We start from the raw sequence: 20,213 nt of genomic DNA, 5'->3' as shown, positions 1-20,213 counted from the left end.
CAGAGAATTTTGATTGTTCGGCTTTACTTGGGAGCAGCTGGCTACTATTTTGTGGGAAAAAAATTTATTCCCAATATGTTTAAAGTGAAAACCAGGATAGTTCTTTCCCGCCGCTCAACTGAAAACGTGATGTGGATGATGATATCGAAAGTAATACAGACTTCGTGATCAACAGCGGGAACAGGATATCGATGTGGTCAAGCATTGGAAATACATGTGCAAAAATTTAATACCATCACCACAGTCAGCTTAAGGAAACGGCAAGTGGAGACCACATTTTTCTTTTATTTTGTTTTTTCTAGCTTTGAAAGCTTCCTCTGTTTTGACTATTCCTCATAACAACGCTGTAATCGGCCAAAATATTCTTTCAATTTCTACTGAGTGTAGATCTAGTCACAGTAAAGAGCAACAGCCCACAACACCAGGAAGGAGATACACAGCAAAGCGCGGCTTTCGTATTCTTGCCTTGTTCTTATTCGCTTGCACATCGCTTTGTTATGGGCTACCAACACGGGCGTGCCTTGCCCCTGACGGGCACATTTTAATGCGAAAGCGTTTTATGGCACATGGGCAATGAAAGCCGGCGTCGTTCAGAACCCGGTGACGCCATCAGCAAAAAGAAAGTTCCTTCTCAAGGTGCGAGGAATTCAACCAGGGACTGCAGATTGTGATCCAGGCACACAACTCGAAGGGCACCAAACCGCACTGAGTTTTGGCGAATAAAGCTGAACCCGGTGCAATCGTTTCTCTGTGACTGTATGCTAACGAGTGGGTGTCTCATTAGAAACGAATGAATCGCAATGAACCTCGCACCAGAACTCACGACGAGACATTGTTTTTGCATTCAAAGTACATAGGTAGTCTTAATTACCCCGCAATATTTTTAAATAGTATTCTTGAAAACTACTGAAACAATCCTAAAATACTCAAATTCTACAAAAACCTGCTCTACTACTAATTCTCTACTCAAAGTCTCCCTGAACCATTAAAGTAAGATTCTTCAAAGGCCTAGTGTGACATTTGAGTCACACTAAATGGCACCCCCATCCTCGTGGTCATCAAAATGAAAATTATAGGTCTTAAACTTTCTGACAACAGCCTCAATGCTGAGACTACGCAATTAATTCATACTGCAATTCTTAATGCGCTTCACTAATTAGGCATATATTCATTTGCTAACACAGACACGCGCTGCCTCACTTAGGCCTCAGAAACTAACTCAAACACGCCTTTGTCCTTAAGGGCGACTACGGGCCTTTTCTGGAGTTATGTACTGTGGTGAAACGTACTCTTAAGTTTTCCTCCCCATCATGCTCACTTCATCCTTAAAGGCAACTCCGGGATTTTCTAGAGTCGTATACTGTGGTGGAATGTTTATTGTAAGTTTTAATTTCCATCCTGATAATTTCGTTCCTAACGGAAACTTCGGGCTTTTTCTATATTCATGTACTGTGGTGAAACATTGACTTTTAATTTTTCGTAGTTGTCCTCGTCACTTCCTCCTCAAGGCCAACTCCCCGCTCTTTCTGGAGTCATGTACTGTGGTGAAACGTTTACTCTATATTTTCTTAGTGAAAATTTTAGCACAGAGGCGACGCAGATGAAGACTCAGATATAGTTTCCACCACTTGGTTATCTTTAGGATGGACCGATGTTACGCTCACAGGCACCTTTTTGCGTTTCCACTCTACAGAGAGCGATGCTGAAGGGAGATTAGATATTCTGCGTAAATATTTTTTTTAAATCTAAAGAGGACAGTTATCACTGAGTATGCGATGCTATATTTAGCGACATCTCTATACGGCGGCGAACATTCAGCGGAAACTAGCTATAACGAAGTCAAAGGGGTCCCGCGATTTCTTCGTTACAGCCATGACTTCGCTATAGCAATGCGTGACAGTTACGCTACGTGACGACGGTCGGTGGCACAGTGAGGGAATATGTCGGCCTTGTCACGTGTGCCTATTTACACCTGGCCCTATTGGGCTTTATTACATAGAAAACGAGTTCTAAAGGAATGATGTCGTAGACGACAGGGAGAGATCTATTCCGAATTATAAATGCTGGTTTCAAGGTGCGGAATCCATTACTATCACTGTAGCCGCAACTACAAGAGGTGTGGTTGGTTTTATCGCACAACTAATCAGCATTGGTGCTGATCCTGGCCATCGTCTTTACTGTTTGCAGCACATGATCACAACGCTCCGGATAAGGCAAAAAAATATAAAGACGAAAAGGTAGAATAGGCTGAATTCGTTCGCCACAATGCTTCAGCACCAGACAGCACTCCCATGTAGACGAATGACGGTTAATTTATTTATTTATTTACAATACTGCCAGTCCCATCAGGGACCATAGCAGGTGGGCGAACAAAAATGACAAACATGATAAAAATTTGAGCCGTGCACTTTGGAATACAAATCAAACACACGTGAACTTTCAAAAGTATAATGCTCTTGTCACAGGGCTACCACCCTTTAAGCGTGTTCAACACTTTGAAGGGTGTTCGTGAACACCTTTCTTATGTTGGATGTTCACGAACATTGTTAATATGTTATGAACAGCATAAGGCTGTTTATCAAGGCCAAAAAGGTTCTAGCCCTCTGACACTCTGGGAAACCTTTCTCACACCTGAATCGTGGTGAAAAATTTTAGAGTGATGCATGCGCAGGAGAGAGTGCTAACTTTAATGATGGCCGCTTTCTAGCTAATAGAAATTTTCTGCGCACTTGTTTACCGCCGCTTGGCCTCAGTGGGACAGCTAATGTCGACCACACCGCGCGCACGAACAAATAATTTTAACCCAGAAATGACACTGGGAAAACGGAATATAAACTGCACATGTTCGGCAGACTCACTTCTGAGTCAACTTAATCAGGTTCACTCAGGCTCATTTCATATGTTGATCTGAGTTGTATGTGAGTTCGTACTCATATTCGGATTACGATCTGTGTCGTGATGAGAGTGAGCTAACATTGATATTGTGATCTGAATCCTCCTACCTTGCTCTGTAGTGTGGGCCTCAAATCAAATAAATACATGATGTGAGGTCGAACAATCCCATGATCACATTTAATCTGATACCAATTGGACCCGAGTTTGTAAAGTTCTTAAACGCGAGTTTCCTGCGCACTCGTAAATCTAAATGCGCTTCTGGTCGAGGTTATAATGTAGAAAAATTTATTTCCTTGGTGCAATGTAATTTTTATGGCTGCATCATTCTAGAACATTATATAAAGGCGAGAAAAGTTTGTTAGTCGCCGCGCCTAGTCTCGTTAAATAATAGCTATACCTTGCTGCATCACAGTTGTTCTAATTCTTCCTTTACTGTTTTTTTAATTGATTGCCAAAAACATGTAGTCGCCTCAGATCATTAATTCTCGCGAGCGGAAGTTGCAGGCCTCTAGTCATCTCAGGCTACAGGATAACTGCATATAGATCTCATCGCAACACTGTGTTACACCTTTTTTGGCATTTGAGGCGCGCAACATGGGCCGCTGGGCACAAAAATGGTTCCACTGTTCGATGTGCGAGCTTAAGGAAGTCACGAGTCAAGGTGAGCCTCGGTGAGTCATGAGCTGAAATATTCGAGTAAGCCCGAATAAGTGAGCGCACATAAGCCATGGGTAGATACGAATGAGTGAGTGCAGATGAGCCGTGAGTCAAAAATTATGGGGGACGCTTAAGCTCCGCTCTAAGGGTATTACGCGATAGCATAATGAGTTAATGCACATATTGCAGGAGGTCATTTTCTACTTTGCTTTCATAAATACCCGGGAGTCCTCATATCCCTCACAGGGAGAGTGATGCATCGGATAAGCGATGCGCCACTCTTCTTCGACGTCAGGTTCTCCCGGTGGTGAGCCTTGTGTGACCGAGGCTGCTGTTCCCAAGGGACCAATCATTAATTTAAGTGCCAGCTATTATGGTGAGCAGTTTTCTGACTATGCGGTAGGCAAGTTATAATGACACTGCAAGATCGCGTGACTGAGGTGGCCCTCCTGCCTCCTAGGTTCCTCTCTGGGCACCGCGTGCCAATGCCATGATGCTGATTTTTCGCTCAGTGCCGACAGCTCCGACGCCGGATTTTCTTCGTTACTCGGTATTTACCGCTATCACGTTAAAATGAGTGGATGAGCCCAGGTGAGTCGTGACTCGAAATAGAGAGCGCACATGAGTCATGAGTAGAAGTTAGTGAGCCAAGATGAGTCGTGAGTCTATACGAGTGAGTTCGAGTCGTGGGTTCAAATGAGTGAGTGAGTCTAGATTAGTCGTGAGTCGTGAGTGCGCCAAAATGAGTTTCAGTTATGAGTTCGAATGAGGTCGAGCTCTTGTCAGTGTGAGTTTGAGAGAGCCCGTACGTTGACCAAGCATTTGTGAGTGAGCCTGAATGACCACTCGTGATTTCGCCAAGGCTTGCATATACGCATGCGCATTGCACCGTTTGCAGAGAGGTTGAAGACGGGGTAATCTACAGTTACTACGTAACTTTTTTTGAGTGGGGGGCAAGACTTTGAGCTTATTTCGTTAATAATGTATTTAATGCTCACTTACATAACACACACACACACACATACACACATCTCTCTCTCTCTCTCTCTCTCTCTCTCTCTCTCTCTCTCTCTATATATATATATATATATATATATATATATATATATATATATATATATATATATATATATATATATATATATATATTAATGTTCAAAGGTTGATGCAAACTGTCACGTTGTGGTGACGACATTCATCAGTCAAAAAGACAACGAAACGGCATCCAAAAGAAACGGTTTAAGGGGCTGAGTGCCGCCGCGGTGGCTGCTGACCTGAAAGACGGGGTTTCGATCCCGGCCGCGGCGGTCGAATTTGGATGGAGGCGATATTCTAGAGGCCCGTGTATTGTGCGATTTCAGTGCACGTTAAAGAACCACAGGAGGTCGAAATTACCAGAGTCCTTCACTACGGCATCCCTCATATCCTGAGTCGCTTTGGGACGTTAAACCCCCATAAACCGTGGTTAAGGGACTGACTCGCACCCATTAAGAACTAAAAGCCTCGACAGCGGCTATAGCCGCAAGCGTGGTCGGCGGTCATCGTCCTGAATGCTTGGTGTTGTTGGCCGCGCTCAATTTAAAGCTGGCGAGGAATCTTCGAAATAAAGAACCAAAAGCAACTACAGCCATCTGGAAAAATGTGGAAGCATTTGTAACCGGCCCCGATATATGAACATAAGTCTCGTCGAATCTCGAATTACAAAACAAAATGACACAGCCGCGTAACGGCCGTTTTGAGTGCGAAAACAAACGGTGCAATGATTCGCGGCAATATAAAGCGAATAGAAATTGGAGGCTTTGCTCACGAGGATGGATCGAATGTAATAAAAGGTTTGTGCGCAGTATGTTTAAATTCCGCTAATCATGATTCGCTAATGTAGCCCCCTTGCCTTGCTTACTCTGTCGAGGTCCAGCATGGCGCAGCAGGCCGTGCGCACCGCGCAGTGCGGCATTATTCAGAGGACCACATGCCCGATTTTCCGCGTACAAATAAGCGCAAGAAGCATAACGAGCGCCGAAAATGACAAATTGCCGACACAAACGCTTTCTGCCTGCACCGTTGAGACGGGATAAGTTTTTTATGCGTTTTCCACGGTGCTTGACAGAGCAGGCCATGCGCTGTGGTTTAAACCTTCCACATAAAGTTGATATAGAAGCGTGGCACTTTGTTACAAATCGGCATAATCAGCGCTAAATGGCCAGTGGGGTACACTGGAGGTCCGTTACATCACTTTGCAAGGAAATTTCACTTTTTAAAGAAAGGCATAAAATACACAAGCTTTTCTAACAAAAGGTAAAAACAGCGCTAAATTCAACACAAACCACGCAAAAAGACGGATAGGACGGCCGCTGCCAAGCAAGATGTACTGGAAGCCCTGTAAAATGTACTGCTATACGGACTACTGATGTTGGTGTTATGCTTTAGCGCAATGTTGTGACGTCATTAGTGACGTCAATACATGCCGGCAAATCAACCTGGCAAGTTACGCGGACGTAATGCTTGACGCCACTGCATGCTGACTGGTAAGTACGGCAGGGTGTTACGCAGATGACGCCGATGCGAACATCAGCGAAACAGCAAACGCGCCTTTAACAGCCGTTGCCGTGGGAGTGTTCTTGTTCTCCGTGGTTTAGTTAGTCAAGCCTGAGTTATGCAAGCCTCTGGGACCCTTGGTGCGCATGCTTAATTTTGTGACTAATAGTGTCAAACCCATCATGCTTGTTTATATTCAGTCAGCCGACGAGAGAGCCTACTTAGAAGGCCACTGCGTTGTTCGTTTCTATGTGCACCTTGCACATTATCTCAACGTAAGCGGATTAGTTTCGGCCCACAAAGTCTTATTCTTGTCGATTTGGCGTTCATTTAGCTTCGAACAAACGTCACGGAGCATGGTAGAGCAACCCACCGGCCAGAAATACGGGTACAGTTAGTTCACGTTCTGGCAAGTGTAAACTTTGGCATAGTATTGCAAACCTGGGAGGTCAGGCCTAAACCAACTACATTCATAGTGATTAAATCAGTACTTAAGCAATCGGGGCATGCAACTTAGGATAGCAGCAGTAGGGTCTCCTAACAGAAATATATGTCAGCAATTAATGGCGTTAAAATATCGACGTCTCTTATCGGACCTTAACGATTTCCCCGTTACGACTGCTGCTCTTCAGGCTAGCCTTTACACAACCGGCATTTAACAAAAAGATTCTGGTGGTGCTTCTGGGTCTGCCATAGCGTATTCAACGCCTTGATGAAGCTTTCAACAATCCCCGCTTTTTGTTTGAGATGGTGACCTGCCCCATTCTATCACCTTTCATCGCACCAGGCTTTTGAAATGATGCAAAACATTACCTTTTGGCATGCTGCAAAAAATTTGGCAATGAGACACTGCCAGTAGGTTCTGAAGAAACAGCACTACAATGAAAATGTGCACTACTGATCGATGTATGTATAATCACACGCTACATTTAAGAAAGAAGGTCCCTAACACGATATCTGATCGATTCAGTCGTATAATGGTTTCGCATTCAAAATCGGTTCAATGCTGTGCCTATAATACACCACCTCCTGGAAGTGTGTGGTTTTTATTGACTGGTTGGGATGAGATGCGATAGTTCGAGACCATCGTTCCCAACTTTCATCTGATACAATGCGCCCGGTCTAACCAACTCATCCAAAAAGTTTTCTTGAGCCATAGTCTTATCAATAGGAAATGCCGACATCGCTATCTAGAGAAATACGCAGTTTGCAAGTATGGTGCCAGCTAACCAAGCGTTGCTATTGGCACCAACTGACACCACGACTACATTGTAGCGTAAACCGCAGTCATTGATGCGCTTTTAGGCCTCAGAGGCAGTCGAAGCTAGATTAACAGTTTTATTTAATTGCAGTGCTGCGGGTTTTAATATGAAACCATAGCCGTTACAGAATGAGTGCGCTTAGGTTCAGGCTAATCAAGGATGCACAAGAACCGCACACAAAGCAACAGATGTCATTCACGTCATTTGATAGCTCAGGTGGATGACATATTTTAAGCCCAACGACACTGAGATAACACCGCGCCTGTTCCAGTATTCAAATGCACATTTCACATCGACTGCCCCATTCATAGCAAGCCTTGCCTCAACCAACTTGTGCACTTTGAATGATAAGGTGTCCAATGTAACCTTCCAGGCCAAATTACTATCAGTGCCCGCGGGCTGTCATTGCTTGAGCCATACACTATGTAGAATATTTCACGGTAAAAACAGCAGAGCGTTACCTTCTCAACCACTTCGTGATCAGCAATGTTTCGGCTATAACTATAACGCTCTACCTACTCGTACCAGACAACGCTTCCGCACCCAAACATCCTTTTGAAAACTCGTCCTCGCTATGTGCTGCTGTCAATATCAAATTTGAGCCTGAAATAATTCGACACTTCATCTGCGCATACCACTGTTCTCAAGTAATATTGATCCTTTACTTGCAGCAAAAAACAGATAGGTTACAACGACAAACCGATATCGTCTTAAGGCTCATCTTTCCTAAATGTGGTGTGTGGCTATGCACACACCATTCACTACTGCACATTTTCATTTTAGTGCTAATTGTTTCTTCAGAGCCGACTGGCAGTCTGAATTACAAATCTTTTGCAGCATGCCAAAAGCTAATGTCGCCGAAAACAGGCGGGTATTTTGCATGATGCGTTGCAGAATGATAGTGGGGTAGGTCGCCACCTCAAACAAAAAGAGGATGTTTGTGGAAAGCTCTTTAATGCATAGAGTGCACTATAGTGAACCTAGCAAGCACCACCAGGAATTCTGGAAAAGCAGCGCTGAACAGACGAGGACAGAGACGAGGCGACAAGGACGGGCGCTGTACACAAAACCATCTACCAACACGCCCAACTCGCCGCACCACCATTAACTATTTTTGAAAATCAAATAATGCCTCGCCCCTCCCCCCTCTTCCTTCCACCCATTTCCAAAGCAGAATATAAACCTAACGGTTGTTCCTTTTTGTAAGCGCTGTTCAAAAGTCGATGCCATGAGCGGCATAGTTGAGCTTACTTGACGGGTCTCGGCCTCCTGTTCGCAAAAGAAAATAAATCTATACAAACGTTCATCGTCTCCAGCATCAACGCAATCCTGGCAACCATGAAGTTGAGCTGCAACACACAGTTCATATTCCGGCATTCAGATTAATTGATGCGTTCGCACTTATGCTGCACCGCTGGGCGCAAAAACATCAGCGCCATTCCAACAAAAAAAAAAGCCATTATAGAGCAATATTAGCTGTTCAGTTTCGGTTTTGAACTTAGAAGAAAGTTAGGAGTTATGACTGTGCGCAGATTCGAACATTTAAAAAGGTTTCACCCGCAGACAACTAAGTGAATCCGTCACCGGCGGCGAATCGCAGTGGTGCTGACTCGCTAGGCATCGATCTCAGATGCGTAGTCGCTGTCCAAGCAGCACAGATAATCTGCCCAGTTTTGGAAATGAATGGTTCCACTTCGGTTGTTTGTAGACCCGGCCTTTGCCAATGCATTTCCAACGTTGGAGTGCTTAGCTGCGCTGCCGGAGTGCAGACATTCATGTTGTAAAAGAATAAGAAATAAGGAATATTGGGGGCCATCACCGGGAGGGCTCTTGCTTATTCACAGCACTGCGAACGCACAACAATAGGGCAATTGGAAGCCATTAGCAACCCTTAATTTGACCTTAATTCCTGTCTGCTACAGGCGTGTCGAGTAAGAACAAAGGTATGAAAGCAAGACAAAGCGGCGCACATTTGCTGTGCCTGAGCGTAACTGGCTCTAAACATTCCTCAGAGAACCTTCTCTATAGTAGCACATGTACTCTTTCTCGCTCTCCTTTACACGGTTTCTGCGACCAAAAATAAAAAAAACAATCTTCTTACAACTATCCTCTGGTTTGGTTCAGTCTCACTCAATATTATGATTTTTGAATGCGTCGATTTAAAACACAATAAAGAAATTTTCGTCTTACCTGACGGTTCCGGGATGATGGGTTCAGTTCTATTAGTACGGCGCTTATCTCCCTCTGAAAATATAAAAAGAAGCAAACTATAGAAAGTCATATGACGCATTGCCATCAGTCACGTGACAATGGTACTAGCTCGCCATGTGACTGTCACTGGGTCGTGTGATACACTAAACCTCTTTCCGCGTGACCATTGTGCCATTACGCAAAATGCCGCCCATTCCAGTTGACACCGCCACTGGTGTCACATTGCGTGAGCTGCCTTTCAACTTCATGTAGCAGTTAACTAGCCGCCATGGCGAACCTTGATTCCATTTTCGATCATATAGCAATTGCCGTTGCGGGCACCCCTTGTTTCATCGCCGTTTTTATTTTTGTTGTTCGAACAAAACCAACAGTATCCCTACTGAGAGTTTCCATAAGGCGAGTCCGATAATCCCACATGTTTCCAAAATCATTATATGCACGCAGTATGCAGTTTGAGGAGTCGGTGGATACTTTATGGAATACGCGTATGAAAACTTACTGACTCCATATGACGTCATGCACATTTTATGAGTGTTTTATGAAAGTCTTATTGAAAGTTTATGGACTCCGTACAGGGGCACGGGCATTTTTATATATTATTCTATATAATGTGGACTCCATATTCCCATCATTCCATACGAGCGACTCCTATGGAGCGTTTCAGTAGCGATACTATTGATACAGTCCCTTCATTCCCCTCGTTCAGCTGCTCAGGCTTTGAAAGGACAACACGGGCCCAGTTGCTTAGCACCAACAGCGAACTGGTCCCGTGTGATCGGCAAATAACACTTGCTCGCTGTTTATTCCGACCATGCAGCGAAAGAGACACTCACGATCTTCCCAGGATCTGTTGAAAACGACCAAGAAAACTATGCCGCACAGCAGCAGAAACCCCAGGCAGACGCCGCCGCAGACGAGCGCTGGCACGTTGAGTCCGCCCTCACCTTCTCCTCCTCTGCGAGCGTAGACGACGAGTCGGCACGAATTGATGATAAGATTCTAGTGCAATCAATACCCAAACAGTGAATGATGTCGCAGAATTTGTTTGGTGCTATGGCAATATACAGGGCATTTCGCCCAAGATTTTCCACAAGTTTTAAACATAGGCTTCTTGGGTTGCAAGAGCGCTTTTTCTGGCATATCACTGTCCGCGATGTAGTACAGGTGCGGACAAAAGTAAACGCAGCGCGCCATTGCCTTTTATCATATTTCATGCACCCACTAGTGGAAATTGCTAGTTATTTTATGTGCATGTTGGAAGTGGATCCATGTGCGCATTCTAAAGGAGAAACAAATTTTAATCATTTCTGATAGCGAAGGCGTGATTGCTCTCAGAACGAAATAGCGTGCTCCGCTTACCTATGTCAGCACCTGCACAAGAGACTATGATGATTATGCATTATTACGGTGCAAGAGCATCTGCGGCTAAAGAGCGTCATGGCACGACGAACTTTTGACTACTGAAGAGCGGTCAAAGACCTATTTTTCCAAGCATTTCACCCCAGATAAGCCGAGCATCAAGCCGCGGGAAAGCTTGTACCTACTTCATTACCGGTGGGCACCCGGCCGCACTGGGGATCGAAACCCGCACCTCCCGCATGCGAGGCGGATGGTCAACCACTTGGCCACCGGTGCGGTTAGTACATCAGACTGTGGGCCACTTTTATTAGCTGCACTCTCTGCACCAGTTCAAAGAGTGAAGCACTTTCGCATTCGTTTTGCCACTGCAGCGCGCGCCCGCTGCATTTCCGTATTCATTCTGCAAAAGTGTCAGCCTAGTGCAGCACGAGTTCTTCGCTGGCTTGAACTCTCCGAAGTGGAAGTGAAGCTGTAGTGTAGCAATATGGCGGCGTCCATGTGCAGGTTTGGAGAAGCAACTAAGATATGACAGTACGCGCTAAATGAATCGACAACAGTTCTGTCATGAAAAGAGGAGGTGAGGAGGTTAAGAACTTTTCATGGCGTCATAACTGCAAACCGAAGCCATCGAGTCTCATGGGGAGAATTTCAGAGCATATTCATAAGTCGTCTGCGTGTATACATGCAATGTATGACTCTCTTTTTTCTATGAAGCAGCTCTTTCTAGGGGCAAATTCATGGCGACACTTCCTTGGGATTAGCTGTTCGAAAAATTCTGAGCGCGGCTCGGGATTTTGGCGCCCGTTGATGTCCGAGACACAGTTGGCTGTAATTTGGCAGCGACGCCAAGGCGAGCAGACGACCAGGCCTGTACTCGACCATTCGTTTTGGAGTCAGCCACTGCCAAGCTGCACTTGAACTGACGCTGCTGGCCGGCGGCACCGCCTCGCAAATCCAAGGAACTAGTGCAGCGAGTACAGCAATGTCGATGGGAACTCATAGCTACAACGTGCTAACTAGCAGTTTGGCTAACTAATATTAAATAGCAAAATATTAATATTGTCGTTAGGCTCCTTAGTTATTGAGAGGCGCATAGCCCACAGTGAGTATCAGTTTTTTTTTACAACTTCGTAAAGCGGCTACCCTCGGAGCTGCGGCGCAAAAAAAAAAATTTGGCTCTTTTGGCAAGTTATGTCCGCTCAAGAGGTTGCTTTGACAGAAGGCTTCTAAAAAGCGCATACGTTATGGCGTGATGCAGCCAAGATTTGTTCGGCCACAGCGCCGAGGATAAGTAGGGTTTCTCAATTCTGAAATCTGGATTGGATATTGGATACCGTAGGTTACACATCCCTGAACAATAAGGAACCCTAACAGAGTCAGAAATTTACTATTCAATATTAGTTAACTAGCCTGCTAGCTAGCACGTCTTAACTGTATTCTGATGTACTACATCGCTAACTATATGTTATGACGAACAAACCGGTCTTCTAACTCAAAAATGATATTTTTTAATATTGTGTGGTCTTGGAAGAAACACCCGTTATGACCACGGAGAGCAAGGTAAAAGGTCTGCACAAGTCGAAAAAACTGAAATGTATGTGAAACTGAAAATGATTGAATCAAATAATGAAAGTTTCAAAATTGATTTCAATGTGATGAATGTATACAAACAGCACTGGTCTAAAGAATTCTGGCCATATTGCTTGTTTTTTTTTCAGTGTGCTTAGGGGAGCATGATTCACACTTCTAGTTGTTAATAAATCTGGTTTCATTATTTCATCTGATAGCCGTCCTGGATAACTTAAGTGATTGAGCAACTGCTCCGGACAAGCGGTGGTCCTGAGTTCGTTCCATGACCAGAACGAATATTTTCAGCTAATAAGTTTTTGAAAAAGCTGCATAGTTTGCCTTAGTAGCTGTATGGCTTTGCTTGGGCAATTATATGGGATAGTTACTCTCTAAAGACCTGCTGGCGAGTTTTAAAATGGAGCAGTTTTTGCATCCATAAAAACAAAACGTATAGAAAGGTAACGGCGAGAGTGTTGCGCAACGTGCAGAGATTCAGTCTTTTAAAGTGCCCTCTATGTGTGCCCCCACGCCATTACAGATGCGTTTAGAAACTCTTCTCCAAGGTTGTTTTTCTCAACCATTCATTCTACGGCCCGTAACTTAACCTCTTCCTTATGAAGGCGGCTTAGGCTGATTTCCAGCCTAGAGACGCTTTGCTCTACATTTTATTAGTTTATTCATTTACACCTTTTGCAGGCCCGTCGCGGGCTCATTCTGGAGTGGAATTAATGCGGAAAAAATACAAAAACAATCTTTTTAGCTAGAAAAGACGTGGTATACTGAGGGGCCAGTTGGTCAGACATATAAACAAAAACGTACCGTATGCACGCGACGAGCTGTCCTGTCTTCGCCCTTCTTCGTCCCGTTCATATATTACGTTTTTGTTTATAAGAAAACACTTGCCAAAGTATTAATTTGAAGCCATGAGATCATCTTTATTCTTTCAAAGCACTGTGAAAAAGACACCCTGACTTTATCGAGTTAAATATTTTTCATTTAACCCTCGAGTCAACGCCACAAAACACAAAAATTTACGACCCGGAGAATAATATATTTTACCCAGGCAAAATATAAAAGCTGGAGAAAAAGCACATTTCCAAATTTTATATCAATCACTCCTTCAGAGAGCAAATTTTTACTACTTGTTAACGTGCTCTTTCGTCGGACGGTGGTGTTAATAAAATTGAATCTGTCAAGAGCAGTTCTGGCCTAGTCTGTTCAGCCCTCGCTTCTTGTACAGGGCATGCGGGGTGCAATACACAGGCCTTCAAGGTACCCACAGCTTTTTCAACTCGTAAAAACATCACCTGCCATTGTACTAGACTTTCTACTTATGCAAAGCTTGAAAAAATAGGCATTTTGACCTCCCCTCATGAAGACCAAAACGAGGCAGAAATGGCGTTCTGTGATCAAGCACCCTCTTTGTGCCAATGGAATCCAATCATTATAAAAATGTATGCACCATGGTGAGGTCCACGACAACCTCCACAACAGCAGCACCGAAGTAAGAGAAAAGCTAGACCTGTTTTGTCCGGATCCCACAAATTCGCTTCTACGGTGTGCCATCGACGACGAAGTGTCAGTGAACCGCTTACAACGTGAAACTGCCCCAGCTAAGGCAATTTTTACGTCTACTTTGACAAGAGACAAATCGATGGCTAGGCTATGCGGGATAAGTGACACTCGTTTCCCAAACAAGTACAATACTAAATGACTTATCGCCTGTTGGAGGGACGCCGTAGAAGCCAAGTTCTGTACAGTGCGCGTCTAAACCAAGTCGTTCTCCGTGCCTTCTATGGGGCCTCTCATCTGGTGCATTGCTACTGGAATCATTGCATCCAATCCCTGCGCCATCGAACTTCCGTCGGCTCTTTGATGGAATTCTCTTCGGGAGTCTGCGTTTCCAATTACACTGACAGCCTCAATTGTTCGAAGAGCTTGTCGATCAACTAACTTATTTTGTCTTTTTACTTTCTGAGCGCATGTAATTACTTTTCCTCTAAGTACGGGGACCATCACTGTGTTTCCAAGTTCGACGCAGCAATAATTATGTTTGAGGCTTGACAGCGCACTGAGCGATGTCTTTTCTGTTGTTGGATGCAAGCATGGAGATTTTAAAGTACTTCACTCCAAAGGAATAGTAGTCACTGTTTTTTTAGTTAGGTCTAGAAATGTACAATCATCATCGTACAATTCTGTGTGAAAGCCAAGGTTCTGTTGTCATTTTTTTTTTGCGGGGTGTTTTGCTGCATTTGCTTGTTCTTGTGTTGCAGATGCGGGACTGACACCGGAACGACATTGTGTGCCTGTGTTAGGTCGCCTTTCCCTGCCTATTTTTGGTTTCCGATATTTTCGTGTAAATGAAACAAATATGCCAAATAAAATGTTTCCCACAGGAAAGTTGTACTTACTCCGCGTTTCCTGAAAACGGAAGCACGGTAGGATTCGTTCATAAGGGCCACTAGTAACCGCACCATACAGAGAAGTGCAGAAAGACACACAGGCGGATAAAACACTAGTTCTATGTCAAATAAGTGAAGTAACTATCGTGAAGTAACTTCATCTGAACGTATTTATGCCAAAGCTGTGGAGGGAACCCGGAAAACTTGGAACCATTCTGTCACGTTGAAGAATTGCAATTTTATAGCCGTTTACACTAATTCATTTTGTTTAAGAGAGATGGGGTCCGCCTCTAAGATAATCTGTTTTGAAGATCTCCATTTTAACATTTTTAACATTGTCTTTGACTCTGCCTTTTTAACTACTGTGCACAGTGAAGGCAGCACTGACGTAAGAGGTAGCAGTACCTAGGGGTGAAAGTATAGAAAAGCAAATCCGGAAAAAAATCTTAGAATATAGAGCCACGTATCTATGCAACAATGAACTGGTTTTCTCCTATTCACCGTCCGATGCCTTGCAGAAATATGCAACAGCTCACAACAATGCATATAAGTGGGGCATTACTAATGATGCAGGCAAATAACAAGAGCAACTACCAACTCCAAATGAGTCAGTTCGACCCTCCAGTCTCCAGTTATGAAACAGGTTATCAGGCAGTGTACTAAACACTTTCATAGCCTTTTTTTCTTATACTGTTGTGATACCTCAATGTAACGACCGCGCTCGCTCAACATCAATATAGGAAGGGATATCGAGCAACATACTCGTACTCGGATACAACTTAAGTCTGCAGTGAAGCTCTGCCCGCATTTAGGGCCGTCGCACAGAATTCCTTTCCGAGAAATAGTTGTCCGTAGTTAGGACTTTTCTTGTCACCTAAACAAGAAGCCAATCGCAAGACAAAATTATAAGGTCTAAAATTTGGATAAATATGACCCGTTTATTAAATTCAAACATTGAACAGCTGATTTTGTTTACTGTTGTGATTGGCTAGCGTAGTAATAAAATACTCTGCCGTGCGAGGCCCGGTGTTAACTGCTCTTTGTTCTAAATTGTATCCAACTATAGCGCTACAACCATAACATGGACGCCGAAACCAAAGGTAAAACCGACCACTAATTCACGTTACTGAAGCGCTCTACCTTTGATTAAACTGATTAATGACCCCAATTTTTTAATATTTACCAGATGCACTGGTAAAGAAGGAAGCAAAAGTGATTCAAGCATTTTGTTATGCTACTTTCCCTCGACCGCTTCCAATATGTTGGACGTGTACCCCACGCGTGTCGACGCTTGGTTAATATTATGAATCACTACAGCGATTTTACATCATTATTGCATGTGTGATACATGCTGCGAAGAATAAAAATACAAACCCAGGTGCTGTTTGACGACTGGCCGACAACATGGCACTGTGTTTTACATCTTACATGCAATATGACCGTGACTGTGAAAACCTAGATTATAAATTTATCAATTATAAATTATAAATTTTTACGAACCCTATTGAGTATTGTGGTAGTAATACGTTATACCTCTGTACCAACATTCTAACGTTGGCACTGGTGCAATGATCGGAACACGCGCCTATCATATTTTACATTGTGTTTGAAGAGTTCCCAACATACTATCTCTTTATTTACTCTCAATATTTACTGATGAGATGTGTACCTTCATTGTTGTTTTGCGTACATTGCTTACAAAAGCGTCAGGTGCATGCTACAAATATGCCCGCACTTGCCAAATATGCAAATTAAATACTGGTGGCGGATGCGTTGTCAGAAAAATATAAATTGCAGCGCCGCCTCGTGACCAAGCGGCTGGGTATTGGCACCACCGGATGAAGTTTGCATGTCCCGTCAACCTCCAGACATTGCAGGTGATTGTTTTTCATGACTGCCTCGATTATTGTTATTATATTTTTTACGTACGCCCAAGCACCGCAAATTCTCCTACGAAGTACATCGACCCTCCTTTAGGTTATATAACGGTGAAGTTTACAGGCGCTGCAGCACACATAATTCGAGCCTGTTCAATGCGCAGGAAAAATTACCTTCAAGGTCCTTCTAATCAATGGATGTGCGCAAGTGCCCGAAATTCGTCGAATATGCCCTAAGGATTGGGGCCCCTGAACAGGACATTTATCGACAAGGGTAAATGATCATTTACAATCTACGGCCTTCGATAGACTATATTGCCTTCCTATGGATATTTTGTCTACTCATAGTCCATAGACTGTCTATAGGCAAAAGTCTACTAAAAGTGTGTGGCCATATATCTATAGATTGTCTATACACTGTCTATAGGATTTATACTACTTGCAGACTGTACTCTAGGATTCGTCTATAGAGAGTTTATAAACTTTATACACAGAAGTCTATGGGCAGTGTATAGACTGTCTTAAGAAGTTTTTGTAAGCGTATGCCAAGGAAGAGTGCTGCGAAACGTGAAACTGAGCACTTAACTCTCAGGAGGAGAATTTTGGCTGCAGCAGTGCGTTCACTGCAACCACTCCAAGGGCATCAGTGCCGCATTGCGGCTTTGGCGCGCACTAGGGCAATATGCACGCTTCCACAGCTGGTTTTCACACCTCCTCATTTAGACGCCAGAAAAAATCGCGAAAAAAATATGCCGTTGGAAATTAAATTCGCCAATTGGCTGGAGGAAATGTCACCAGACCGGAAGCGTAATCACCTCCTGAAAGGCATCAGAAGATTCTAATGCTATCGCATTGCGCAGCTACCTCAGCCCTCTACGAAATGAATGAGATGATCAAAGATTTCTGTCCACTCTTTGCTGTTTTATAGTTACTTAAGGTTGTACGATATTCCTCTTTCCATGTTTTGAGCCATCCTATTTTTCATTGTAAATGATTTATTAAGCCTGTTATACGTCAGTAGTGTAGGCTAGGGTGAGTGCTATCTCTAAGTGTTCCAACCCCCCCCCCCCCCCTCCCCCTCCACGGCATGCCTCTACCGTACGCAGATATCAGGTGGCGTGGCATAATCCGTCCGCTATTTTCCACCTTGTGTTTCCGGGAAATATTCCTCGCGTATCATTAGAAAAAGCTTGGCATAAGTGTTAATAAACTTAGCATCATGGTAAAATAGTTGTGCAGTAACTCGGGGGAGTGGTTGAGGGATTTGTTTGAGGACGCTAACGCGCAAAGTGCCACGTCAGTGACGAATGATAAAGGTCATGGAAAAAGAATGGCAGTAAGAATGCAACTGCGCAGGAGTAGCTACCCAAGCAGCGCAGGTAATTGGTCCAAAATTAGACATATATTGACAAAGGCCGGTCCCACGAAGGAGCAGAGTAAAACCGTCTCTTTCTGATGTTGGGGCGATCACTTATGCTGCTTGGGTAATTAGAGGGCACACTCAGGTTATGAAGTGTAGCTCACCCAGATACAACCGAAAAAAGTACATAATGCTTGAATCGCTGGTGAGCTCGATGGGTGGCCCATTTTGACATGACAGAGCTTGACATTCAATTGAGAACCGCGCTTGTGCGCCGCGAATAGTGGTAGGTAGGGGCAAAGTTAATCAAATTACGATACAGAACGAAGTAGAAATTAAAGGTTGCTGCAATTAACGGGGCATACAGATTTAACTGGCTGCAGCTGATTCTCGCACGCTGGCCAGCACTATTTAGGCTTATATGCTCACTTTTTCCCAGCCTTCCCTTCTCGCTTTCTTCACAGCCTAAGAAGCCTTGCATTCCTATTAGTTACTCGAGACCGCAGATTGTATACTGCCAAGACTTAAGAACTTAAGAATAATATCCTCAAAGAAGAAAATTCGAAATATTTGATAGTTGCCCACACTCCTGAATAGTCCAAGGACCTCAAAGTTTGAAGCAGGTTGCTCCACAAAGTGAAATAAGGTTGTTCAGTGAGGATTAGTAAGGGTTAGTTACTGAACTGTGCGGATTTGTGGGTATAAGTAGGTGGACAAAGCTGGAATATCAGGTCAGGTTATAGCATAACCCCATATAATATTATAATCGAAGGTAATCGAACATTCTACTCCACACACTTTAAAATTTCGCTGTGAACATGACGTCACGGCCCTCTCAACCAATGAGGGAATTTCGTCACGAAGAAACCGGATGCTTTTTGCCAGACGGCAATTTTAATGCTGTCGCACTAATAAATAGGTGATCCAAGAAAGAGGGGGAGTCAGGGGTCAGGGTCGCCAAATAGTTGGGCGCTTGGGATTAAGCTGATTTGCTGGAAGAGGGCTGATTAGATTCGCGGCCGTCGGGAGAACTCTTTTTCTTGCAGTGGCGATAACCTAGGCTGCTGCTGCTGATGATGATCGTGAAGAATGATGCGATAAAAATGATTTTTCAGCTCAGCTCTAAAGTGCGGACTCACCGCCTGGTGGCGCTGCTGACGGCTCTGAAAAGCAAGAGAACGATTAAAGTGACGCGGCATCGCTTTGATTCTGAAATGGCATGCAACTTGAGGTCCGATCAGTACGTGTTGGAAATATTATCCATTGATAACGCAGGAAATGTTATCAGCAGAGGCCCAGCGGCCTAAGGCATTTGGCCTGAACGCAAACCTGTCCCTCGGCTCTATAACTCCATTTTTAATAAAGACTTTCGCCAATTTCGAGTTTCTTTCTGTCTTCCGTTTCATTTTGTGCCTACCTTATATTGCACTTGTACAGTTTAACGCATTTTGAAGTTATCCTGAACGTATTAAAACCTATTAAAGAAGGCCGAAGGAAATACCTCAGCTTAGCTACCCTATTGGCTCATCATACCGGCAGCTTTATTTTTCTTGGGGGTAAATGAACATAACACAAGGAAAATAGTTTGCCCTACTGGGCCGAATTGAAAGCGCTACTCTTTTAATCACGTTGTACTGTACGTGTTCATAATCTATGATTCCGAGAGTATGGCGCATTATTCTTCCTTACTTCTCGTCCGTCTTGATCACAGGTTCGCACTGCTCAGGAAGGCGGTTTCAATAAATGCGGCGTCACCCTACACCCCCATTTCTCTTTTGCAGACAACTTCTGCCTTCGTACTTCAATCACTGCTGCTCAAACTACATCAATGACATCGTCACGGCCATTGACGCCACTGCCATAAATAATAGGTTAATTGAAGTTGACTGTGGTCTTTTCAACCTAACATATATAGTCACCACGATCAAGAATCAGTGCAAACAAACCTTAATGCAGTTTAAGATTGGTCCTTTGCAATGATTAATGCAAATCGATACAGGTCACGAATAAGAAAAAACCATTACGGGTTACCTATACATTCAACCGCGAGAAATGACTGCACGTCGAATATGACAAGTACCTAGGC

General features: G+C 43.9%; 1 protein-coding gene across 1 annotated transcript in view; it reads right to left on the bottom strand.

The window, feature by feature from the left end:
- Positions 1-20,213, bottom strand: part of LOC144134196 (uncharacterized) — a 59,022-nt gene that overhangs the window by 11,831 nt on the left and 26,978 nt on the right. The window contains exons 8-11 of the mRNA XM_077667155.1: positions 12,254-12,269; positions 10,394-10,515; positions 9,540-9,593; positions 8,601-8,618 (exon numbers count right to left, since the gene is read on the bottom strand). Coding sequence (XP_077523281.1) covers positions 8,601-8,618; positions 9,540-9,593; positions 10,394-10,515; positions 12,254-12,269 — 210 coding nt within the window. The remainder of the gene's footprint in view (positions 1-8,600; positions 8,619-9,539; positions 9,594-10,393; positions 10,516-12,253; positions 12,270-20,213) is intronic.

The sequence above is a fragment of the Amblyomma americanum genome, chromosome 5 (assembly GCF_052857255.1).
Source record: "Amblyomma americanum isolate KBUSLIRL-KWMA chromosome 5, ASM5285725v1, whole genome shotgun sequence".
Taxonomy (NCBI): Eukaryota; Metazoa; Arthropoda; class Arachnida; order Ixodida; family Ixodidae; genus Amblyomma; species Amblyomma americanum.
The sequence above is the reverse complement of the archived record's forward strand: the minus strand, read 5'-3'. Positions and strand labels throughout refer to the sequence as shown.